Source organism: Platichthys flesus, chromosome 6 (genome assembly GCF_949316205.1).
Source record: "Platichthys flesus chromosome 6, fPlaFle2.1, whole genome shotgun sequence".
In the NCBI taxonomy this organism is placed as follows: Eukaryota; Metazoa; Chordata; class Actinopteri; order Pleuronectiformes; family Pleuronectidae; genus Platichthys; species Platichthys flesus.
The window spans coordinates 1697802-1723264 of NC_084950.1; the positions used below are offsets into that span (position 1 = coordinate 1697802).

Genomic DNA, 25463 nt, shown 5'->3' on the forward strand with positions numbered 1-25463 from the left:
AGATCAGTTTATGGCCTTTATGAGTTTATGTTTCCTCCACGATCAACCCTTTGATACACGAGCTGTGCAAACCCCTCCTAATGCATGTAGAAGTACAGAAATGTACCTGTGTTTATAAAGTACAGAAAGGATAAAGGAAAACAATGATTTGTGTTAATCAAAAACAAGATATTTCATATAAATTAGTTTGAATATTTAATGATGAAATACATTTATTCCAAACACATAGCAAAGAAACACTCATGCGGGAAATAACACAGGAAACGAATACAGGTCATTATTTAGCCGTGTTGTGCATTAGAAAAAATATTTTATTCAAAAAGTAACAAAGGAAAAATTAAAACAGATTAATTTGGGAAGACCTGATATACTGAATGTAAATTCATTAACTGCAGAGATATAGAAAATAAACACTGCTGGGTCACTTTTGTACCATGCTGTGGATCAAAGGGTTAAAGATCTGTGACCTCAGGCTAATGTTACACAAGGGCGTGTGTCTAGATTATTACATCAGAATTATAACATTATGTAATCATGTAATTGGGTGGATAATCTGCATTCAGACCAATCGCACAATGGAGGGTGTGTCTGTTGCAGCAGCCAATCAAATCTTTGCCACGCATGAGCAATCCACGTGGCTGACCAATCAGAATCAAATATCATATCCTGAGGGCGGGCCGTAGTTCAAATGTAGCCAATCAGCGGCTCTGTCTAGCGACGAATGAGGAAGTCAACTGTGTCGTGATGTGTAAAATATAAATATCAAGATAAATATACATGAATACAAATGTAAATATATATAAATGTTAATGTAAATACATCGGACGTGAATCCCATCATGTGTTTTTTTGATCTGTGTGGTACTTCATGGTCCTGCGAATAGAACTCTTTGTAATAAATATTAAATAAATAAATGTCTCACTCTCTCAATTCTCGCCCCTGTCTCTCCTCCTGTTTCTCTTCCTGTCTGTCTCTCTCTCCCCTGTCACTCCTCCTGTCTGTCTCTGTCTTTCTCCTCCTGTCTCCCCCACTCTCTCTCTCTCCCCTGTCTCTCCTCCTGTATCCCCTCTCCCCCCTGTCTCTGTTTCCCCTACTGTCTCTCCGCCCTTCCATTATCTCTCTCTGTATCCTATCTATCCTCCTGTCTCCCCCTGTCTCTCTCCCCTGTCTTCCCTCCTGTCTTCCCTCCTGTCTCCCTCCTGTCTCTCCTCCTTTCTCCGCCCTTCCACTGTCTCTCCTCCTGTCTCCCTCCTGTCTTCCCTCCTGTCTCCCTCCTGTCTCCCTCCTGTCTCTCCTCCTTTCTCCGCCCTTCCACTGTCTCTCCTCCTGTCTCCCTCCTGTCTCTCTCTCTGTCTCCCTCCTGTCTCCTCCTGTCTCCCTCCTGTCTATCCTCCTGTCTCCTCCTGTCTCTCCCTGTCTCTCCTCCTGTCTCCCTCTCTGTCTCTCATCCTGTCTATCCTCCTGTCTCCTCCTGTCTCCGCCCTTCCACTGTCTCTTCTCCTCTCTCTCCCTGTCTCTCCTCCCGTCTCTCTCTGTCTCTCCTCCTGTCTCTCTCTGTCTCTCTCTGTCTCTCCTCCTGTCTCCTCCTGTCTCCGCCCTTCCACTGTCTCTCCGCCCTTGGAGACGTTTCAAACCTGCAAACAAGCTGGACAGACGCAGCAACCACAAAACCGGAAGTTGCCTCTAATTCGTGCCTAAAACAAAAGTACCAGCTGACTCAGTCTCCTGTTGAGATACAGAAACACATCAGTTTATATTATTTTACATTAATATACAGAACAAAATATGAAACTATTGAACATACACGAGTTAATTCCACAGTTTGCCCGATGGAGCGCCGCCGTGTCTCTGAGCTTTACTGTGAAACGGAAGTGGTGTTTTGTTTAGCAGGTGTCACTGGTGAAGTTGGTATAAAGCTCGGCTGAGCTCCACCACACAGAACCAGTATCCCTCCATTAAATCGGACAGCCAGCGGCACATTGTCTCCCACTGACCCCAGCAGGTAACGTTAAACATCCGATTCCCTTTCAGAACGCGCAGTTAGCTCCAGGCTAACGAGGCTAGCTGGCCGTGTGTCCCCCCCGTGTGAAGTGCGTTGCTCGGCCTGGCTGTGTTGGCGCGGATGGAAGATTAGCTCCTAGCCCGGGTACCCAGCGGCTAACGGCGGCTAACGAGGAGCGAGGACCCGCTGGGAACCTTGTCTCCAGGGGCCGACAACCAGTAAACCAGTTTGTGCATCGAGGCCGGACACGCGTGAGTTCACACCGAGGAGACGTTGGACCAGAAACCGCGTTCGAACTCGCACCTAGCAGCTGTCAGTGTTGTTGCTAAGTTAGCTAGTTAATGGCGCTCACATGACTGGTAACCGCCGACAGCTAGTTAGGATGCCGACCACTCCCAGTGGGAGCACACTGGAAATGTTGATATTGACAAGACCAGATCGTGGTTGGCACTGGTAGCTGGGCTTTGCTAGCCTGGTGGTGATGACTGGTCAGGGTGCAGGCTAGTTTCTGGGTGAAGCTGTACGTGGGCTCCAGCGGCTGGGGGGGGGGGGGGGGGGGGTCATTCTCAGCCCAGGTTGTGTTGACGTTTGAATGTAGGTCATAACTTCAGACGCATTGTTTGCAGTGTAGTTCACCTGCCTGCTCCCTCGTGCACATGCTCCTACCTGTCATAGAACCCTGTGTAATGGCGGTTACAGCTGGGGGGGGGGGGAGTGTTGAGGCTGTTCTGCAGCGTGGGGAGATTATTTGATCTCTGACCTCGACTGTTGTGTCCGAGAGGAATTAACATTTTATGCTTAGCACTATTTTCCCGTTATATCCACATTAGTATTGACTTGTCCTAGATTCTATCCGCCCCCCCTCCCCCCCATGTAAGATGAGATGAGAAATTTGCAATATTACAGCAGCAAGAGTCCAAAATAGGCATCAGTAGGTAATAAGTAACATGTAATGCTTACGTGTAAAAACCATAAACATATGTGCAGTGTGAGAATATGTACAGTGAATGGATTTCTCATGAAACCATTGCACAGTTAAGAGAGTTAAACCAGGAAAAGTGAAAGTGCCTTCCATAATGGGTGCGTGTAGTTCTACTGGGAGCAGAGCTGGTTGTAAAGGGTGGTTGTATATTTGAAGACCGGTTGCGTCGTGGTGCTGCGACTAGAGTGTCGCATATGGAAAGCTGTTTGAAATGTGGAAATCAAATATGTCCTTTGGACCCAGAGACATGGAGGCTCAGGCGTGTGGATCACTCCCATCGCCACCCGTCCCAGGACTCATCGTAGACCAGACACCTGATGCTTGAGGAGTAGCTTAACGCAACCAAACAGCTAAAGGTTCACATGTCAAAAAACCAAGGAGCTTTAAAATGTTGTAGTTGCATTCCACTTCATCCACGTTGCCAGTCAACAGCAGTAGGGGCGGGATCACCTGGTGATGCTGGTCACAGAAAGCTTCTGTGAACCAGACGTCTCATTTCAGATCAACCTTCTCAGTCTGCCCGACCCTGTGTTAACAGCGTCCTCTGAAGGAGGCGGGCCCCAGAATTTGTTAAGTGATGCTGGACTGTTAACCAGAAATTTCAGATGAGGGATCAAGAACTGAACTACTGACCAATCAGATCACAGGAAACCAAAGAGTCAAACAACCAATCACACAGTTAATTTAGATTCTCCAATTAACTAATCCCAATCTCTATGTCCTGGGAGGAAACTGGACAAAACCAAGGCAGCGATGGGGGGGGCAAACTCCACACGGAACACACAACTATTATAGAATCATTTTAATTCAACAAAGATCCTTTGATTCCTGACAAACTAAAGCCTCCAATGTATTTTATTATAAAAAGATCAACGAACCGTTTATTAATGAACATTTCAAGGACTCATTGCTCGTTAACATCTTTTCTCTTCTCTCTGCTTTGGCAGAAGAAACACTGACATCACTTCAACGTTTTTATCTGCGTCGCATTTTCGTAATAGTTTGTTCATCATCTGTCAACAATCAGTTATAATCCTAGTCAAATTAATCAGTTCAGCGATATTCATATATTCTAGTTATGTGATCATCATTTACGTTTCACTTTGTGGAGTGTTACTTCTGGAGATCCCTATTACAGACTTTACCATGAGATAATGGATTTATTTTTAGACTTTATTCATGATTCTGACGATGATCCTCATAATAAGCGGCTCAGCCTCTGTCACAAACACATGAGCTGGATAAGAAAACCCACAGGTAACTGAGACGGTTGATAACCAGCTTCATAGTTTTCATACAGTTTATCAGGAGAGCTGAGGTTAGGTTAACTGAGTGTATGTTGAACGTGCTTCGTAGCACAGGCCCCATGCTGTATATTGTTTTTAAAATAAAAAGAGGTGGGTTTAAGTTGTGCTTTGTAGGAGGACAGGTCCGTGCAGTCTCTGGTTTGTTGAGGGAGGGGGGGGGTTCTCTATGGACAAACGCCCTGTCGCCTCAGGTCAACAAGAGGATTCTTGGAAAGCTTTCAAGTCACGTTCTATGCGTCTGTGCACGAGTCCTATGGACAAGCAAGGTCACGTTGAATAAGCAATTTCCTTTTCACAGAGATCGCTGCTCTCTGTTCATCCAGAGGCCTGGAACAGAGTTTGTAACACATTTGTTGGCAGCGGTGGTAAAATGTTCAGGACTCTACCGTGAGTCATACTCCCATTAACAATTTGAAAGACTCAATTTGTCAGGTTTTCACTGCTTATGTGTAATATTTGGCTCCATGACGACAGCACTTTGCAGAGACGTGGATGATCTTGAGCCTGTTTTATGAGACTGGACCGGATCAATAGGAAATATGAACCCGTAGCCACTCCCTGAATGTGCATTAGACGATCACATGCTAATACTTTCAACTGGAAGTCAGCGACTGACAGAGACAGCAACTGACTTCACTTGATTCACTCTCCTATTGTCAACAACTGACATGTAAAGATGTATCTTAGTTGGAACATGGTGGTCTAGATTACTGATACTGACTCTAGGCTAAACTAAAGTATTTTCTGGAGCAACTGACTCCCCTCTGGATCACTTCAGGAGATTATTCAGAGTTCAGTGCATGTCTGAAAGCATCTTAAGCAGGGTTTTTCCAGGATGAAAATTTGATGGGGGTGGTACTGAGCCATCAGGCCGTGGGGGGTTTGTACCAGGACGTGGGTAGACACCCGGGGAGCCACTAAGTCCGCTTGCAGTGGTCATCTCAAGTCTTTATACATTATCGTACCGTTAAAAAAAGTTATTTCTTTTACAGATACTTTTGACTTTCCCTCAAGTTCTGGTACAATCATACAGATTTATTTATTTTATAGTAATCAATGACTTTGGCCCAGGACCAACCTGATCACTTTAGGCCAAACAATTCTCTATGAAGGGAAAGTTGTTGAATATCACCAGCAGAGATGGAAATACAGTTGCTGCAGCTATGAAAGGATTTTTAGGGTTTACTCCTCCCTCCAGTAAATCTATTTTTGCTGTTTTTCCAGTTGAGTACCTTTGGGGAAGCCCCCCCCCCCCCCTCCAGTGGCCAACATGGGGGACGACAGCGAGTGGATGAAGCTTCCCACCGACCAGAAATGTGAACACAAGGTGAGTTTCCTCAGATTCCTTTTTAGAGAACTAATAACAGGACATGTTTACTATACGTCTCCCACAAAACGTTCCTGTTATGAGATGATCATGCATAGCTTTTGTTTGTGTACATGTTCAGCTGGTGTTTCCTGAAGCTCATCTTAACTTCGTCTCACAGTTAAACCAGCACAGGCACAGTTGCTGTCTGATTAGCTTCCTGACATACTGCTGTGCTTCCCCTGTTTATTTAGATCCTTATCCACAATAGGCTTTAAGTAGAGGATTAATCTAATACACAAATCCAATCGACCCCATACCAGCATGCTGTTAACCAATCAAGCATGACACCAGTCTTAATGTATTGTACTGTAAGTAATTAAACGGGAATCGAATCAATGACATCCAGTTGTTTGGCAACTTATTGTGTTTGATTCTACTTTTTCTCAAACAATGGCTCCTCTGCCTGGATGGTTAATGCTGCAGTGGTTTTACATTTGGCCAATTGTCCCATGAAATGCCAGCAGCTAAGAATTGTTATTTTCTTTTATGTCATAGTTTCACTGTTGTTTATAAGTTCCTTTATTACCACAAACCCTGAAACACAGTTTATCTCTGACTTTCTCTTATAAACTTTCCTGCTGCCAATATACACACTATACTTAACTTACTTAATTTAAGTCTAAGGGGAATATTAAGCAGCATCTGTTAATGTTTTAGTCGTTTTTCAACTAATATGAGTATCTTTATGTTTTGGTAAGCGGACCATTTAACCTTTGGTATGGGAAATTTCTAATTGTAATTTTTCGGAAATTGCAAAAAACAATCGGCAGACTAATCCGTAATGAAAATAATTGTCAGTTGCAGCAGTTGTTGTAATGTTTCTCTCTTTTTCTTCTTCTTCACTCTCTTCTCTGCGACCCGTGCACTTCTTCAGGTGTGGAAAGCCCGTCTGAGCGGTTATGAAGAAGCTGTGAAGTTGTTTCAGAAGATAACGGATGAGAAGAGTCCAGAGTGGGGGAAGTACCTCGGACTCTTGAAGAAGTTTGTCACAGACTCCAACGCTGTGGCTCAGCTCAAAGGCCTTGAGGCGGCTCTGGTCTTCGTCGAGAACGCTCATGTAGCTACCAAGTGAGTAATGGTCACATCAAGAAGGGCATGTTTTTGAAAGACTGGAATAAGTGATCATTCAGAGCAGAAACACTGCGTCTTTAAAATACCACTGGGGGGGCTGCATTGGTCGGGACGTGTTTAGATTATTAAATTAAAGCCTCAACAGACGCCAGAACAATGCACAACAGTTTGTTAATGCCCACAGACGGGAATTAACATGTCAGGGAAGTTGTTATGGGGGCAACTGATTTATCTTTTGTCACAGTAAATAAAACTAAATAGACAGTGATGTTGTTTGAAGGGATGGCAAAGTTAGAGGATGTTCCCTGGAGGTAGGGAGAGGCCAAGAAAGATATGATAGGTTCAAGGAGATGATGCAGACCCAGGAGTTGGTCTGCAGGCATGAGGGATCTCACGAGAACCGATGCTTTAGCTTTATGCACATTGAAATGTCTTTATTAGGGAGTGTGCAGTGCTTCCCATTAGGATGGAGTTGTAGCCGCTGAGGTAAAGCGCACTCATGCTGATCTTTTAAAAAGGTCCACTCATGTCAAACTTGTTCATATTTTTATCTCCAGGACGACCGGTGAGGTGGTGTCGGGTGTGGTGACCAAAGTGTTCAACCAGCCAAAGGCCCGGGCCAAGGAGCTGGGCGCCGACATCTGTATGATGTACATCGAGATCGAGAAGGTCGAGGTGGTTCAGGACGAGCTGCTGAAGGGACTGGACAACAAGAACCCCAAGATCGTGGTGACCTGCATGGATACTCTCAGGAGGGCTCTCAGGTCAGTGCTTCTTCCCTGGTTGGAGTGTGAGAAAACCTCTGATGTCCTCACAGTGGGGACAAGCTGAAAACAATGTGCATCTTATGTTGTGTCTTATGGAGATTTATTAATAACAAGTCTTCTAAATGAACGATACCTGAGCTAGATGGTTGCTGTAAGTCGTCCCAGTATTAAGTGAACCAGTCGTCTATCTCATCTCAGTGACACTGACTTCTCACCCCTCGATCTGTCATCTTCCCATAGTGAGTATGGATCCAAGATTGTGACTCTGAAACCAATAGTGAAGATTTTGCCGAAGCAGTTTGAATCCAGAGAGAAGGCGGTGAGAGACGAAGCTAGGCTGCTCGCTGTGGAGATCTACAGATGGATCAGAGATGCTATTAGACCTTCACTGCAGACCATCAACTCTGTACAGGTAGGACAGAATCATTACATCTTTACTTACTGTAAATCTTAATGTTAATGTTCCTCTCTGGGTGAAGTTCAACTCCTCCTTGTTGTGTCTCTGCAGCTGAAGGACCTGGAGGAGGAGTGGGTGAAGCTCCCTTCTGCTCCTGCCAAGCAAACGAGGTTCTTGCGCTCGCAGCAGGACCTGAAGGCAAAGTTCATGAACCAAAGTGCTGAAGGAGGAGCAGATTCTGATGGTAGGCTTACACAGACAACAAACTGCTATGACAGGTACATACACAAACAAATTGAAATGGTGATGAGTTATAGTCATGCCCTCTCCTCTTCCTCTTTCAGGAGATGATGAAGAAGACGCTGTGGTCGCAGTGGATCCGTATGAGCTGCTGGAAGCTGTGGATATTCTGGCCAAGATTCCTAAAGACTTCTACGACAAAATTGTATGTTTTTAAAACTATATAGACTACTGGTGAAACTTAAACAAATCAAGTGTTTCTGTGTTAACTGCTTTGATGAAGTTTGATGCTCTATAGTGATTTGGAGCTGTGATGCTTGTGTTGACACAGAGCGTTTTAGCTTTAAAGGGTCATTTTCTTTAACCTTATGGATAAATGGGTTGAGCTAATGGATGAATATGTAATATAATAGTTTGGCTGTGACCATGTTCTTGCTTGTATTTTTGCAGGAAGCTAAAAAGTGGCAGGAAAGGAAGGAAGCTCTGGAGGCTGTGGAGCTTCTGGCCAAGAAGCCCAAACTGGAGAATGGAGACTATGGAGACCTCGTCCGAGCACTGAAGAAGGTAAAGACTGAATTACTTCATCAATCTTAACAAGAGGAGCGACCTGGTAACTCGATATTGAGCATTTACTGGTTTCATGTTCCAGGTTGTGGGAAAAGATGCCAACGTGATGCTGGTGACGCTGGCAGCAAAATGTCTGACCGGACTCGCCACTGGTCTCAGGAAGAAATTTGGAACGTATGCCGGACAAGTGAGTTAAATGAAACTCTTCACATTATACAGCAATGTTAAAAAAGAGACATTTTAAGTTTAAAGGAGTTAAATACAAAATAAATGAAATAAGTGAAAATATTGTACAGTTCAAGATGTAATTAATTGATTAATTAATTAATTTCTTTGTGTCAAACAAAACCACAGTTGAAGGACTGAACTGTTGCTCGTTTCAGAATCTGTGATTATTGCTAAATTGGAGCTGTGTGTGTATTCAGGTGGTTCCAACTATTCTGGAGAAGTTCAAGGAGAAGAAGCCTCAAGTCGTCCTGGCCCTGCAAGAGGCTATTGATGCCATCTTCCTCACTGTAAGTAGAGTGTAAACACAGGTTACCATGATCCAACTAAAAACACCCTGTTGAGAGAACATATAATATCATATTGGTTTTCTCTGGGTTCATGATAATTAAACAAACATAAAGTTTTGAGAAGTTCCTTTACAGCGATGAAGTTACTTCTTTAATGTTCACTTTTCTAAAAGCTTCCATCAGTCGGGCTGACGTGACTCCACAGAGCCACCACTGCTCGTGTATTGATTCCTTACTTCATTTACTGTTATTTATAGAGCACTCCAACGACTCCCCAGACCTCTAATGCTTTTTTAGAAGACCTTGATGTTTTTATTGTTTATATAATGTCTAATGTTCTCTGTCCTCTTTCCAGACCACTCTACAGAACCTTTCTGAGGACATCCTCTCTGTGATGGACAATAAGAATCCCTCCATCAAGCAGCAGGCCTCCCTGTATCTAGCCCGCTCCTTCAGACACTGCACACAGGCCACTCTGCCCAAGAGCGTCCTCAAACCCTTCTGTGCTGCTCTCGTCAAGGTACCTGCACCCCCGACTGGAAACACCTTCACCGTATCAGTAACTTTTTTTTTTTTTTTGACTAAACTCTTAATGATAATTAAATCAGATGTTTCATTTTGTTTTTGTCTCAATACAGGACTGATAAAACAAAATGTTCAGTGAAAAATATTGTGAAACTTACCAATACTACCATTTAAATTAATAACTTGTGAGAGCCCATAGATATCGTGTTCATATCGGGTTGTGTGAGATAACCTCCACCATTAAATCCTCGCTCTCTTCTCCATTCCAGCAAGTGAACGACTCGGCTCCAGAGGTGCGTGACGCTGCGTTTGACGCTCTGGGGACGGCCATGAAGGTGGCTGGAGAGAAGGCTGTGAACCCGTTCTTGGCCGACTTGGATAAACTCAAACTGGACAGGGTAACGATCAGTCGAAGGAAAACTCCCATCAAACCTTTTTATGAAGCTACATTTTGACCCCCCTCGCCTGCTAATCGCTGTCCCTCTCTTTCATGTGTTAACAGATAAAGGAGAGTGCTGATAAGGTGGAGCTCCCTGGAGGTAAAAAAGGAGGAGGAGGAGGCGGAGCCGGGGACAAGAAAGCTGCTGCTAAAGCCCCCCCCATTGCTGAAGCTCCTGCAAAATCCTCTGCCCCACCCAGGAAGAACCCATCCGCTGCTACCAGCAAGGTATGTGCACTGCAATGCACACATAGAAAACTAAAATGAATGAATGAAAGAATACTTAACCTGGTTATTCAGCCGTTTCTGGGTCATGGACTCAATCTACACCGACATCAAGTCTCTGTTTGTTTTGCAGACGGCATCAGGTCCGCCTAAGAAAAGCAAACCCGCCTCTGCAGCCGGAGGAAAAGCCAAGAAGACGGCTGACAACAAAGAAGTGATCGAGACCGAACTGTCGGTGAGTCTGTTTGTAAACGCTCTCACATGTCAGGTGAAGGTTGAGTGACCTTAAAACAAGATGTGGGAAAAAATGTAGGAAGACGAGCCCCAAAAAGAGGAATCGGAATTTCTGATGACACTAGTGTGTGTTTTATCAGATCGAGGCGTGCGAGGACCTGGCAGGAGGCGTACTTCCTGGTTCCTGTCTGCAGCAGCTGGACTCGGCCAACTGGAAGGAGAGACTGGCGAGTATGGAGGAATTCCAACGGGTAAGTACAACTGATCAATAAGATGATTGAGTAATCAATTTGATAATTAAATGCTTTACTCCAATCTCAGGAATCGATGCTCATCTTTGTTGAATAAAGACATAAAAGTTTTCAGTTTGGAGATTAAACATGAAAAATCTTCAAGTGTCACGATCTGATGAACAATGATCTTAAATCTGCAGACATTAATCTGTAGATTCCTCTGTGCTTCTAGGCCGTTGAGACCATGGATAAAGGGCAGATGCCCTGTCAGGCTTTAGTCAGGATGTTGGCCAAGAAACCAGGTTGGAAGGAGACAAACTTTCAGGTAACTGTTATTTTTTATTACTCATCTCACGATCATAACCTGGAGAAATTATCTCTTGAAGTGTTGTAGGTAAAATTGTGAACGTAAATATTTAACCTCACATGTAACTAAATGGAAATGACGATATAAACATGACTCATTAATATTTCATTAACCAGGAATCGGAGGAAGGAGGGAAATCAGAAATATGTACCAAATTAAAATCACATGCACAGTTTTACACAAATGTCCCTGGTTTTTAGTTTAACAGATTTTAAACCATGGACATTTTATCTGATTGAGGATTTCACCAAACTCCTCAGAGCAAAGATTAAAAACCCTCAAGAAGATTTCAGGATGAGAGCAAACAGAGTTTCAGGTCAGGGGAGGGAGAGTCACTGAGGGATTGGGAGGTTCCTTGTCTCATGTCGTTGTCTCCTCTCTCTGGGTTTAGGTGATGCAGATGAAGCTGCGCATTGTGACTCTTATTGCTCAGAAAGGACAGTTTTCAAAGACGTCGGCCTTCGTGGTTTTAGACGGCTTGGTAGATAAAGTCTCAGACGTCAAATGTGGTGGAATCGCCAAAGAGGGCCTGACTGCGATCGGGGAGGCGTGCTCGCTGCCCTGGACTGCAGAACAGGTTTTTAACCATTGTCCCTTCATTATTATGTGACCATGTTGAATTTGAAAAGGCTTTTTTGACCCCTGACAAAGCTCTGACCTCAAAGGGTTCATGCTGTTTTATAAGGTTTGTATTGTTTTTTTTTGTTAGGTTGTCTCAATTGCATTTGGACAGAAGAACCCAAAGAACCAGGCGGAGACTCTCAACTGGCTGGCCAACGCCATGAAGGAGTTTGGCTTTGCTGGGTAATCTTCAGTCGTCATTTTAACACTCGATCTTAAAAAGACCAAAGATGCTAAAGCTCTTTAAGATAATCTGTTGACATTTGTCTTTCTCGGTCCAGGATCAATGTGAAAGGTTTCATCAACAACGTGAAGACTGCTCTGGGAGCGACCAACCCCGCCATCCGGACAGCAGCCATCACCTTGCTGGGAGTCATGCACCTCTACATGGGAGCTCCTCTGCGAATGTTCTTTGAAGACGAGAAGCCGGCTCTCCTCGCACAGATCGACGCAGAGTTTGAAAAGGTAAGAACATCCGAGAGTTCAAGAAACAGAAACACACTGTGTCTATACGTTCAGCTAAGTTCTGTGGAGGGAGTTGCTCATGACAAGGGGATAAGAAATGATCAATTGGTCTGTGCAACCCTCAAAGATGAAGGGCCAGTCTCCTCCAGCTCCAACCAGATTCAACAAGAGGGCGGCAGCGGAGGAGGCGGGTGACGACGGAGAGGAGCAGGATGAGGAGGGAGGAGCAGCAGCAGGAGGACAGGACATCATGGACCTGCTGCCCAGAACAGATATCAGGTAACCAGACAGACCAGTGACTCTGAAGTAATGAATTTGAATACAGACAAAGACTCCAACCCATTTACTTGTTAGTCAAAATAGCCAGAATAGGAAAATATTTGATGCCACTTTATCGTACTTTACATACCAATACTTACCAACTTCAAAAGAAGTTGTTGTTGGTTCTTGAGTGATTTATCATTTTCCCACATGACATGAAAATATGTTGATTATAAATAACTTTCCATAACTGACCCTGTCTCCTCCTCAGTGACAAGATCACGTCCGACCTGGTGTCTAAAATCGGCGATAAGAACTGGAAGATCAGGAAGGAGGGGCTGGACGAGGCAGCGGCCATCCTATCAGAGGCCAAGTTCGTCACAACAAACATCGGGGAGCTGCCGCTGACCCTGAAGGAACGACTCGGAGATTCCAACAAGATCCTGGTCAGTAAGAGAGCAGAACTGCTGAGCTACCGTTTGATATAAAACACAAATTCCCTCTGTCATATCCCCTCATACTTTAAGTTTTTATTAGGACAAGATTAACAGACCTACAACCAGTTGTGTCCCTTGGTCACAGGGTTATTTAGAAAACCTTAAAAGCGACCCAGTTGGGTCATTGTGGTGAACGTGGAGCTCATAGTGAAAAATGTATTTGGAAGAGCAGTAAGTTAAAACGAGTTGTGTTTATTTCTCCAGGTCCAACAGACTCTGACCATCCTGCAGCAGCTGGCTATAGCCATGGGACCTGGACTGAAGCAGCATGTCAAAGCACTGGGAATCCCTATCATCACTGTACTGGGAGACAGCAAGGTACTGGACACATGCAGCAGCAACACACATCTGTGCTTTCATGTTAACAATAGTGGCAGCGCTGTGTTTGTAGTTTCTGAGAAGGCTCATTCATAAATCAAAAGAGGTATGGAGAGGTGTCTGGGGACAGCCTCATGTCCTCTGACTGTGAGATAACCATGTCTCTCTGTCCCTCTGCAGTCTAATGTGAGGGCAGCAGCCATGACTACCCTGCAGGCCTGGGTGGAGCAGACGGGGATGAAGGACTGGCTGGAGGGAGAAGACCTGTCAGAGGAGCTGAAGAGAGAAAATCCCTTTTTGCGACAGGAGGTTCGCACAGACACGAGTTCTTCTCTTCTGTCTTATTGGTGTTTTCTGTATCCTGAACTAAATCCTGAAACCGCTTCATCACACAGGTGCTCGGCTGGTTAGCGGAGAAGCTGCCCACCCTGAGGACGGTGCCTGGGGATCTGATGCTGTGTGTCCCTCATCTCTACGCCTGCCTGGAGGACAGAAACGGAGACGTGAGGAAGAGGGCTCAGGACGCGCTGCCCACCTTCATGATGCACCTGGGCTTTGAGAAAATGATCAAGGCTGCTGGAAAACTCAAAGTACTGAGCTGATATTTTGTGCTTTGACTAAAAAATAACTTAGTATCCGACCCCCGACAGTGAGTCATGTCTTTAATTGTTGATCTGTCTTTATCTCTCTCCAGACTTCCTCTAAGGATCAGGTGGTAGCCATGTTGGAAAAGGCCAGGGCAGTGATGCCGGCCAAACCCGCCGCTCCCGCCAAGGCAGGAGGAGGGAAAGACTCTGCAGAGCCAAGCAGAGCTGCTTCAGGTGTGTGGCTTCACGATGGACCAACAGTTTCGAATATCAGGGTTAAAAGTTTAATATCTGGTTCCTGAAAAGATAATATGGTAAAAATATGCTCAACAGAAACAACAAATGTCCTTTGCTCGTCCCCTGCAGCCTCCAGGTCTCAGCCATCGAGCGACGACTGTGTTGACAGTAAACCTGAAGTCAAGAAGATCCGGGGAGGAGCCCCTGCCAAGAAGGTGAAGTGCAGCTCCTGTTTTTATTTTCAGTGTGGATCCAGGAGCAGAGACGTTTTCACATGTCTTTTATGATAGATTTATTTTGCAGCACAAAGAGTAAAAATCTGAATTAATAATTTTGGGCCGTTGTGCTGCGTAATCTTGTTTGACAAGGATTTGGCTCCTCATTGATTTTGATCAAATCCAGCCTGAGCCCATTAAACGTGTGGTTATTAAGTGTAAAGACTCAATCTGTAAATATTCACTCATCAACATCTTTATTTCTTTTATTTAAGTTGTCGACATCTCATATTGTTTCCTTTTTTCCTTTTTATTAATTTCAGTAAAGTGTAAACACTGTGGTTTTTGTCATCACTCAGCCTTCCTCCTCCCCCGAGGAACCCGCCCCTCCCCCTCCCTCCAAGGACAAGGACAGTAATGCTAGTAAAAAGCCCCCCGGCAAAGGGAAGGCTGCTGCTGGCAGTCAACAGGTAGATGTGCAACAAGCGTCCTCGCGATGAAACTCGGCCTAGAGTGTCTTCACACTTCTGCTGCTACTTAAGCTGCTTTCAGACATGCACTGAACTCCCGATAATCCCCTGAAACTCTGGAAAGCCGGTCGGTCCCTTAATAAACGCTCTGGATAATGTCCTAACGAGCCCATGTGTGAATACAGCAGGAGATTAACCAGAGGATTCACTGTGAGCGAATGGTTTCATTGGTGGTGTTTGTATCACGTGACGGAGGCTGAACTGGAAGAAACCATCAGGCTGAAGAAGAGATGGCGAAGATGTCAACTTGAAAAGAAGACGAGGTTCAAGAGCTTCTGGTGACGAGGGCGGACGCTGGTGTCAATGGGCTGAAGACACTGCGTCCTGTGTGAAGCACCGTCCCTCAACTTCACGTTCTGAACGTGTGTGGCCGTAGAATCTCCGTGTCCAGCTGTGAGGACATTCTCCAAAGTGCATGTCTGAAAACGGCTTTGCTCAAGAGCAGCAGACGTAGGCAGTTTCTCAGTGGACACTCGACGTCTCTCTGGTCCAGTCTTGGCTCAGCCTAATCCTGTGTTTCTCCACTAATACCACCACTGAATACACAGCTGCATAACGTGCACGTGGAAACACAGTTGTGAGGTGAAATTGAACATGTAACATTTAAATCAAGGGCCGTACATGCATGCATACAGAAGTGGAGCACAAGCGGAGTTAGGTCACATGTCGGTGTTTCAGGCTTCATGAATGTGTGTGTGTATGTTTCATCTTTTGGAATAATATCACTGTTCTGTGTGCTAACCTGCACTGAAATCTTTTCAGCATAACACACCTTTGTCCCCTGTTTCTACTCTGTCACACACACACACACACTCTTCTACAAATCACAGAGAGACCCTGTGATTTCACACAATTATAACTACACAACAGCTCACCCGCTCTCTGGTGTTGCCTCCCCTCTCAGGGCGCCGCTGGGAAGAAGCCTCCTGCCAAAGGTGCGAAGGATGAAGAAGATAAGTCCGGGCCGATCTTCGTCCTCATCCCCAACGCTAAGGAACAGAGGATCAAAGAAGAGAAGCAGCTGAAGGTATGGTTTGTTAAGATGTATTGAAATGGTTAGAAAGGATTTCTAGATTTCAATATACTACATCTGGTCTCTGTGGTATTTTCAACTTCTTGTTCTTTTCCACTGTAGATTTTGAAGTGGAACTTCAACACCCCTCGGGATGAATATCTGGAGCAGCTGAAGACTCAGATGTCCACCTGCTTTGCGAAGTGGCTGCAGGATGAGCTTTACCACTTTGACTTCCAGAGACACGTCAAGGCCATAGGAGTCATGATCGAGGTACCGCTCGGCCTCTAGCTCCACCAGGAGGTTGTGTGTCAGGAGTGTCGCTCTGGTACTGAAGTTTGTGTGTTTTTAACAGAGGCTGGAGACTGAGAGCGACGCCACCATCAGCTGTCTGGACCTGATCCTGAAGTGGTTCACGCTGCGCTTCTTTGACACCAACACCACGGTGCTGATGAAGGTGCTGGAGTATCTGAAGCTGTTGTTTGTCATGTTGAAAGAAGAGGACTACCACCTGACTGAGTACGAGGCCAACTCCTTCATCCCCTACCTGATACTCAAGGTGAGCGCACATCTCTGAGGATCAGAACCACTGTAGAGGCTTTGTCTTCTACCTGCTCACGTTCATCCCTGACTTCAGGTTGGAGAGTCAAAGGACGTGGTTCGCAAAGACGTGCGGATTATACTGACCATGCTGTGTAAAGTCTACCCAGCATCCAAGATCTTCCCTCTCCTCATGGATGGGACTAAGTCCAAGAACTCCAAACAGAGAGCTGGTATGTCTCTACACACAACCAGCTAATCAGATAAAGCTTCTCTAAGTCTCCTGAGCCACATCTACAAAACTGCTCCAGGAAACAAATGTTCCTTCAAACCAGCAAATTAGCTGCTGCCTCAAGCTCATCCACTCCCGTCCACCAGATGGCGTTAGTGCAGCAGACTATTCAACAACAAGGACGGTAGAGAAACTGGCTGAATGTTACGTTTGCTCAACTTGCATTTTTCAAAGGTGAAAAATACACAAGTGTCTGGACTTTGTTACCAGTTCCTCTTGTGTAGTCGTTCTGTAGTTTAGATACGTCGATGCATTGATGAGCAATAGAAAAACAAAACAATGCACAATAAACTCAAAGATTCTTACACTTGTTTTATCTACAACCTGCTGAGTATAGACCTGTTGGGTCCCCAGGACTTCATTTAGACCAGGTCCCTGTGGTGGAAACAGAAGGAGTCCCTTCGCTCATGATGAACACCTGCAGGGGGAACGTTAGTTTCCTGACTTGTTCATGTTGTTTCCTCCCGTCCTCAGAATGCCTGGAGGAGCTGGGCTGTTTGATCGAGGGCTACGGGATGAATGTATGCCAACCGGTTCCAGCCAAGTCTATGAAGGAGATCGCTGTTCACATCGGTGACAGAGACACGTCTGTCCGCAACGCCGCCCTGAACACTGTGGTGGCCGTCTACAACGCCTGCGGGGAGCAGGTTTACAAACTGATTGGAAATGTAAGATGGAAGCCACATGTCCTGATCGATGTTTGATGTCATGTCGCCCTTCCCTACGATTTTAAATCGTTCTTCTCCTGGTCCTTCTCCAGTTGTCGGAGAAAGACATGAGCATGCTGGAGGAGAGAATCAAGCGTTCAGCCAAGAAGGCCGCCGCAGCTCCTGCCAAGCCGAGTGTGGTGGAGAGAACTCAGAAGGAGCACCCGACGAACCCCAACGCCACCTTCCTCCGCAGGCCGGCACAGGAAGACCCCAACAAGCTCAAGTAGGTTCCCAGGCTCCGGCCTGTGGGACATGTACGATACGTGTGTGACTGGATCAAATGTCCTCAGCACAAAACGTATATTTAAATGGTCAACATGATTCATCCAAACCAACTTTTCCACTTGTTTCCCCCTGGCATGTTCTCATCCTGTCAACCAGCCGCCTCTGGAATCTGTCACATCCAGAACTTGTTCAGGCTGTCGACTGCTGTGACTTAGAGTCTGACTGTTTGTTCTCTGCTCATGACTAATCTGTCCTCCTCCTCTCACCCTGTTGTACTGAGTCACTGCATGTTCACACAGGCTCATACATCCTGTCCTCGCTCCGTGAAACCAACCTCCAGTGAGTGTGTGTCTGTGTGAGTGACTGAGGCTACATCCCTGCTATGTTTCATTTGGAAACGCATCAGCTCTGCTACGGATATTCCTGCCGTAGCAGAGAAATGGCCTCTTTCCAGATGAGAACAACCGGCGTTAGCCTCGGCCGCCGTGTAGAACACAACATGGATAACACAACATGGATAACACAACATGGATAACACAACATGGATACACATCTCAAGCCTGAATGCTGACCCTGCTGTCTGCGCCAACATCTGTTCAGATAAATTCAGCATTTTGTAGGAACTACCTGCTCTTACTTTTCACCATTGCTGCTTGTAGCCAAGCTCTTTCTGCTTCCTGTTGACACCAGCTCAGGTGGAATCCAGAGGTCACGAGAGGTCACGAGAGGTCACGAGAGGTCACGAGAGGTCACGTGATGTGCATCGTCAGGCACATTAGTGTGGACGTGGATTCAAACTGATTGTTTTAGTTTGAACACAGTGTTTATTGAAGAAGATATACTAGTGTGGATGAAGCCTGAGTGTTTGTGTGTGTGTTCTTTTGCTGGCTGGTTTTGCTGGCTGCCTGTCGTCTGCCTGTTTGTCTCCTAACCCTCCATCTTTCTTCCTGTGTGGTTTCTTGCTCTCTCTGCTCTGCCTGCCTTCCTTATGGAGCAGAATAATGTATCGCACGTATAGGATGTGAGTACTTCTTTCTCCTCCTCCTCTTCCCTCTTCGTCATTGTAGGAACTCCTGAATGCAAACCGTCTGTCTAACATCCATCACTCATAAGGATAACGATCACAAAGTTTGACTTTGGAGTTGAGTTTGGCCTCCTCACATGGTTTGGGAACAAGAGTCTGACCTTGTTCCTCTCCGTCATGTGGTCAGTAAAGCACCAGAGCTGCTGTCTCTTTAATACGATTCATTCCTCCTGCTTTACCTGTTGTCTTGTGCTGGGGTCAGACTATATATCGTGTGTTTAGAGTCGTTAGTTCTTCCTGTGTTGGAGCCGAGAGACATGATGACGTCCAAGTCCAGATCAAATGACCGATAGCTTTGCCTGCTGCTCATTTCATCTTTTCCAAACCCACCTCATGCTGCACTCCTTCTAGACGAGAGTTTATCACGGGAGATCTCATGTAGTCTGACCCCGGCTGATCTGTGACCCCTGGATGTTCTGTACCTGGAAAAGAAAAATCTGCTTCTGACAGTCGCACAAATCATTTTGATAATGATCATCAGTTTTGTGTGTTTTTTTTTTTATGTGAAAAATATATGTAAAAAGGACATTTCTAACCTGACCAGTCCTTTTGGCTAAAAAAAACCTTTAAGCCAGTTAGAAGTGTGAATGGGTCACTACCCACCCATTTGTATCCGAGCCTCTGTCAGCTGGGACCAGAGCCATGAGACGCTGATTGATAATGTGCTGTCCGCTCTCCCTGCGTCCGTCCAGCCAAGCCCGTCAGAACAGCCAGCACAGCGAGTCCTCCCACCCCTCCATCCCCAGGGAGTTCCAGTTGGACCTGGACATGATCGAGAGGGACCAGAGCCGAGTGTGTGAGATGCCGGACCTCGTCCAGCACAATATGGAAGAGCTGCTGGAGCCGATCATGATCCCCGAGCCCAAGTGAGCCCCCCCGACACACCGGAGCACCTTTAGAAGATGACGCTTCACGACCACACAAATGAATCTTTGACTTTGTTTCTGCAGGATCCATTCTGTCTCTCCACACTATGATGAACTCCACAACAGCACGGCCTCCACCATCAACTTTGTCATCTCTCAGGTGGCCAGTGGAGACATTAACACCAGTATACAGGCTCTGGCACAGGTATAACAGACGCACACAAACACACACACACACACACACACCGATAGAGCTCTTACACTGTTGTCGTTCCCCCCCGCAGATTGACGAGGTGCTGCGACAGGAGGACAAAGCCGAGGTCATGTCGGGACACATCGACCAGTTCCTCATCGCTACCTTCATGCAGCTGAGGCTCATCAACAGCACGCACATGGCCGACGAGCGGCTGGACAAGAGGGACATCATCAAACTGTACAGCTGCATCATAGGAAACATGCTGTCTGTGAGTCATGTGACGCGTCTGTAGCACTGACCCCGGGGCTGAGGCTCAGGACGAGGACACGCTAACTTCTTTACTCCTCCCTGTCAGTTGTTCTCGATGGACTTCCTGGCCAGAGAGGCGTCGATGGGCGTGTTGAAGGACCTGATGCACGGGGTGATCACGCTGATGCTGGACAGCAGGGTGGAGGACATGGAGGACGGACAGCAGCTCATCAGATCCACCAACCTGCTGGTGATCAGAGTGCTGGAGAAGTCTCACCAGACCAATATGATCAGGTTTGTGTGAAAAGGCAAATCAGATTGATTTAGATCTGTAAATGAAGATTCTGTTTCTATCTCCACCGGTTGATGTGTCTCCTCCTGCGTCTCTGCAGCGCTCTGCTGGTTTTGCTTCAGGACAGTCTGGTCACGACAGCCGGTCCTCCCAAGTTCTCTGAACTGGTCATGAAGGTGAGACCATCACAGCTCACAGCGCCTCACTCGTCTGTTCCAGTGGATTATCACGTCTGACTCACTCTCCTGTGTGTGTTTAGTGTCTGTGGAGGATGACTCGCCAACTGCCAGAGACCATCGACCGCATCAACCTGGACCGGATCTTACTGGATGTCCACAACTTCATGAAGGTGTTTCCCAAGGAGAAGCTCAAGCAGCTGAAGAACGACGTCCCACACAGAACCCTGAAGACGCTGCTCCACACACTCTGCAAGCTCACTGGGCCCAAGGTAACGAACCAGGATCCTGGTCAGAGTGACGCTTCCCTGCATTCCTCTCCAGGTTTTGATCTGTTCATTAAACCGACGTCTTGATAAACAGATCCTGGACCACCTATCGATGATAGAGAATCGTAATGAGTCGGAGCTGGAGGCCCATCTGAGGCTGGTGGTCAAACATCCTGGAAACCTGTCGGGACCAAAGAGCGACCGAGGGAACGAGAAGGGCGGTCTGCGCACGGTGAGCGACACCCGCCAGAATCCAACCAGCCAATCGCTCTCCTTCAGGAGGCGTCACCTGACTCTGTCCTTTGTTTCCTTCTCAGGACGATCGAATGTCGAAGGCGAAGGTCAGTGACATTCTGTCTGAGATCTTCAAGAAGATCGGCTCCAAGGAAAATACTAAAGAGGTCGGTGCAGCTGCTTTGTTAAATTCATTTAGTGACAATGTGCTGCAGGTTAAACGTTCCTCCGAACACGGAGCCCGGCACACTGAAGTCATGTGTCCGTCTTCTTCTCAGGGTTTGACCGAGTTGTACGAGTACAAACAGAAATACTCGGACGCCGACCTGGAGCCCTTCCTGAAAAACACGTCCCAGTTCTTCCAGAGCTACGTGGAGAGAGGCCTTCGCATGATCGAGTCCGAACGAGAAGGCAAGTCACAGGTCCACTCCTCTGCAGGTACGACTGGGAGCTGTCGCTGCAGCTCCGAAGAAGACGAGGAGGAAGAGGAGGAAGTCGAGAATGTGTTGTAACACTGGTGTGTGTCTTCCTGTGTGTGTCTGCAGTGATCCCTCAGCACGGCGTGGACTCCAGTCTGACCAGTAACAACGAAGAACTGAAACCAGCTGTTTACTACGAGAGGCTGAAGATCCTCAGACAGAGACAAGGGCTGGAAAACACCTCCAGGGTGAGTTTACACACACGCTCTTTATTTAGTATCACTTAATATTTGGTTGAGTATTGTATGTACACAATAGAAGCCAACCCTCGTCTTCATCTTCCTCTCCCCTGCAGCAGGGAGGCGGAGTCGAGGACGAGCCTCAGCAGCGACCTCCCATCTCCTCGCTGCTGTCGTCCAAGCCGTCCGTGGCGTCCTCCACCGACATGCTGCACAGCAAGCTGTCCCAGCTCAAAGAGTCCAGAGAGATGTACCAGCAGGAACACAACGCACACTCCAACTCCCCGTCGCACACGCACACGCGCTCGGCCTCGCCGGCGGCCAACCTGGACGACCTCAAGAAACGTCTGGAGCGGATAAAGAGCAACCGGCAGTGAGGAGCACCGCCTCCAGAGGGTGGTAGAACACACACCCTCCTCCTCCTCCTCCTCCTCCTCCTCTTCCTCCCTCTGTGTTCACATTCTCATGCTGGTAGAAAACACTTGGAGACAAACGCCCCAGAAATCGGTCACAAAAACAAACGCACCCTCGAATTAGATCCTGACTCTGCCCACTGTGCCTGTATGTCATTACAAATCAAACGCACCCTCATCTGATTTGTGGACGAGCACTTTCAGATTGAACGTCTACACACACACACACACCTACACACACACACACACACACACACACTCACACTGCAGAAAACTATCCAAGTGTTTTTAGATACAATTCAGATGTATTCAAGTGTTTTATTTATCATATTTTTAGCTGTTAACCATCAGGACTGAGTCTCGTCCTTCACCTTCTTCTCTCCTGTCGACACCTAAACAACCACATAGTGAACTACCCCCCCCCCTCCCATTTTAGTATCAAGACACAGCGCGTTGTACATAAGTAAAGGTCGTTAACCACTTAACTGTTAATGAACCGCTTCACTCGTGGTGACAGGTTAAACGTTCCTTCTTCCTGTTTGAACGTGACGCTTCACTTTGCTGAAGTCCGACTTGTAGCTGTGTCCATGCAGCGCGGGGCCGCCCCCTAGTGGCTGAACCCTCAACCCTCGTGCACGGCCATGGTGATTTCAGCTGAAGGTTTGAAATCATGTCGGAAAGATCACGTTTCCTTCTGGTTTGTGTCAGTGAAGAGAAATATCCAAACAGCACTTCATTGAGATCAACACAAGTGTCAGATTTGTATCCTTCTCAGTCCCAGTTAATGATCTTTATACAGCAACAAGGCCTCTGAGTGACAGGGGCCAGAGCCGAGCAGGTTCCAGAGCCTCCTGTCGATGTCGAGGGAGAATCTTTGTTAGGAAACCGCTCCAGTTTGTCTCTGAGCAGAATGTCGTGGCCTTCTCGTGAAGCTGAATGTGTGAAGTCGCTGGTTTGAGGTTTTACTTCCTTCAGAGGAAAAGATTCTCCTCCGGGATCGAGGGCTGCGATTGGTCGAGATTTAAAACCTGAAGACTTTCACTGGTGCGTTCAGGAAGACGTCCAGGTGGGACTCAGTCGTGTGTTGGACGTGCTGTCGGTCGACGTTTGACTGTAAATACTGTATATGTAGCGTCCTCATTACCCCCCCTCCCCCCGCCCTCCGTTATTTAACATGGAACAGGACTGTAGAGCCAACATGGCCGTCACTGTAAAGCTCATCAACCAAACGTGTGTCTGTCAGCGGCTCTCGGTCCATCTGAAGGAACCTCACTCTGTGTTTAAGGAGCATGGCATGAAGGCAGTTTTTAATTTTCTCATGTAAATAAAGTTTGCATTAACAAAGCTGCTGTTTTAATTCAGTCATTGTTTTATTCTGATGAATGTTGAGAAAAGGAAAAACATAAATAACATTGTTTTTGTATTTAATTCTCAGTTCTCGTCTTTCATTGTTGCTCTCAGCTTTCCTTGTATAATCCATAGTGGAAAACGGCAATAAAGTCTTGTTTTTTTTAACAATCCTTCACGTTTTATCACTTTATTTATTTTATACATGAATATTAAACATCTGCGTCTCGTTCTTCTCTGTTTTACGGCAGTGAACTGTCAGTGCTGTGTTGGACTGATCCAGGGAAATAAAGATGGACGACACCTTGAGTCTGATGCTAGAGTCTGTGCAGTAATGATCGTGGAGCTTTGGGTTTAAGGTCATGATATAAAAACCATCTCCACTCCATGATCATCAAGTAACGAATTAAAACCAAACTCATTAGTGTAATAACTAAAATCACTATTTCTGTTTGTACTTTTGAAAGTTGAGACATGTTTGTGTTCTTTCCCGTTAAATATTTCTACAATCAAATATTCTGCAGTTAAAGAATTTAAACCGTTTTAGTTTCTGCTCTAAATCAAGATCAAGAGTTTCTGATGAATTCAACACAACGTGAGACATTTTGTACGATTTATTTAAGAAAATATAGAGATTACAAATATGTAGGGAAAGAAAAAATTTGTACATGAAAGTGTTAAACATTTAAATCTACAAATATTAAATCTAAAAGCGCTCAGTGTTTCTCCTTTACTGTATATAGATAGACTGAGGTTCATATAGATGTGAAACAAACACTGTACAGAAATATGGCCCGAGGAGAAACCGCTGTGGACGAGGCACATCTGGATCGGACCTCCACTCATCTGGATCGGACCTCCACTCATCTGGATCGGACCTCCACTCTTCTGGTTCTGACCTCCACTCATCTGGATCGGACCTCCACTCATCTGGATCTGACCTCCACTCATCTTCTCTTCAGTCTCAGACAGTTTCTCTTTATCGTGGAGGGTTTTATAAAAATCTTTACGAGACGTTGATTTCTTCACCGTCCGACTCTGAGAGCTCCGACTGTTTGCTGGACTCCGACGGGGACGAGGGGCTGTGGTGATGATGAAGATGATGATGACGACGACTGTGGTGGTGCAGGTGTGACTCCTGGCTGTCGGGGGTGGTTCTGTCGAGCCGGTGGCAGCAGGTGGCGCTGCCCACGTCGGTGAGGTCGGGGTGCGGGTTGGTCTTGGTGGGGAGGGTCTGCTGGCGGCAGCCGCCGGTCGACAGCAGCTCCCGCTCCTTCGAGTTTCTCCATTTCATCCTGCGGTTCTGAAACCAGATCTTCACCTGCACAGGAGAAGAGAGACGTCAGTGACTGTTCACAGAAAACATCCCGACAGGTTTTAAATCCACAGTTAAAGAGCAGCAGGTCAGAAACCAACAACTGGACTGAATGGAATCCTGTTTACCTGCGAGTCCTTGAGGCCCAGTTTCCCGGCGAGTTTCTTCCGGTCTGGTTTGCTGATGTATTTCTGTTTCTGGAAGGTTCTCTCTAGCGCCTTCCTCTGGAGGTCGGAGAACACGGCCCGCCGCAGCATGCCCCTCCTGGGCTTCCCTCGGGGGGCCAGGGGCCAGGAGAAGGTTCCCGGGACGGGGATCACAGAGGAGGAGGCTGCAGGGGGAAAACATGAGGGAGGAGATTTAATATCCAACAACATCTGGATGTAACTCATGACCACAGACAAAGTTTGAATCATGGGCTGTAACACAAGATGGACGACGCGTCTGAAACATCCGGATCGACAGCTCAGGATGACCCACGATTGGTCGAGAGCGTGTTTTGTCGAGACCGGGACTCGTGTTGGTACAACTGGTGGAAGTGGACCTGTGTCCTCCTTCTTTACTTCCAGCACAAACTCTTTTTAACAATTTAGCAAACACAAAAATCTTTTTTT

The 25463-nt window shown here is 46.4% G+C and overlaps 2 protein-coding genes across 6 annotated transcripts in view; one reads left to right on the forward strand and one right to left on the reverse strand.

Annotated features, from left to right (window-relative positions):
* Nucleotides 1-1899: 1899 nt before the first annotated feature.
* On the forward strand, nucleotides 1900-23707 carry ckap5 (cytoskeleton associated protein 5). 5 transcript variants are annotated; one of them, XM_062389053.1, is made up of 44 exons: nucleotides 1900-2002; nucleotides 5516-5618; nucleotides 6535-6728; nucleotides 7289-7495; nucleotides 7739-7910; nucleotides 8007-8139; nucleotides 8240-8340; nucleotides 8586-8699; nucleotides 8785-8889; nucleotides 9128-9217; nucleotides 9573-9737; nucleotides 10012-10140; nucleotides 10245-10409; nucleotides 10540-10641; nucleotides 10781-10891; nucleotides 11106-11198; nucleotides 11632-11817; nucleotides 11950-12044; nucleotides 12143-12326; nucleotides 12454-12605; nucleotides 12859-13033; nucleotides 13289-13402; nucleotides 13583-13711; nucleotides 13798-13992; nucleotides 14097-14223; nucleotides 14356-14441; nucleotides 14801-14911; nucleotides 15876-15998; nucleotides 16107-16256; nucleotides 16339-16542; nucleotides 16621-16756; nucleotides 17290-17483; nucleotides 17576-17748; nucleotides 19527-19700; nucleotides 19785-19905; nucleotides 19985-20164; nucleotides 20252-20439; nucleotides 20538-20613; nucleotides 20697-20885; nucleotides 20977-21114; nucleotides 21200-21283; nucleotides 21395-21554; nucleotides 21662-21783; nucleotides 21891-23707. In XM_062389053.1, exons 2-44 carry the CDS (start codon nucleotides 5562-5564, stop codon nucleotides 22149-22151), a joined length of 6165 nt encoding a protein of 2054 aa, XP_062245037.1. In that variant the 5' UTR covers nucleotides 1900-2002; nucleotides 5516-5561; the 3' UTR covers nucleotides 22152-23707. The 5 variants fall into 5 exon arrangements, with proteins under 5 accessions (XP_062245037.1, XP_062245038.1, XP_062245039.1 ...); XM_062389054.1 differs by having other exon boundaries at nucleotides 21894-23707; XM_062389055.1 differs by having other exon boundaries at nucleotides 21395-21527.
* A 481-nt stretch (nucleotides 23708-24188) lies between these two features.
* The window catches only part of LOC133954712 (homeobox protein DBX1-B-like), a 4664-nt gene continuing 3389 nt past the window's right edge, over nucleotides 24189-25463 (reverse strand). The window contains exons 3-4 of the mRNA XM_062389183.1: nucleotides 24978-25180; nucleotides 24189-24855 (exon numbers count right to left, since the gene is read on the reverse strand). Coding sequence (XP_062245167.1) covers nucleotides 24541-24855; nucleotides 24978-25180 — 518 coding nt within the window. The 3' untranslated portion in view covers nucleotides 24189-24540. The remainder of the gene's footprint in view (nucleotides 24856-24977; nucleotides 25181-25463) is intronic.

What these genes read in the sequence shown, in the direction of transcription:
- ckap5 (XM_062389053.1), top strand. Translation starts at nt 5,562, where the DNA reads ATGGGGGACGACAGCGAGTGGATGAAGCTTCCCACCGACCAGAAATGT. An exon ending in AAGACTTCTACGACAAAATT is followed by an intron (nt 8,341 to 8,585) that starts GTATGTTTTTAA and finishes GTATTTTTGCAG; the next exon opens with GAAGCTAAAAAGTGGCAGGA. An exon ending in CACCAGACCAATATGATCAG is followed by an intron (nt 20,440 to 20,537) that starts GTTTGTGTGAAA and finishes GCGTCTCTGCAG; the next exon opens with CGCTCTGCTGGTTTTGCTTC.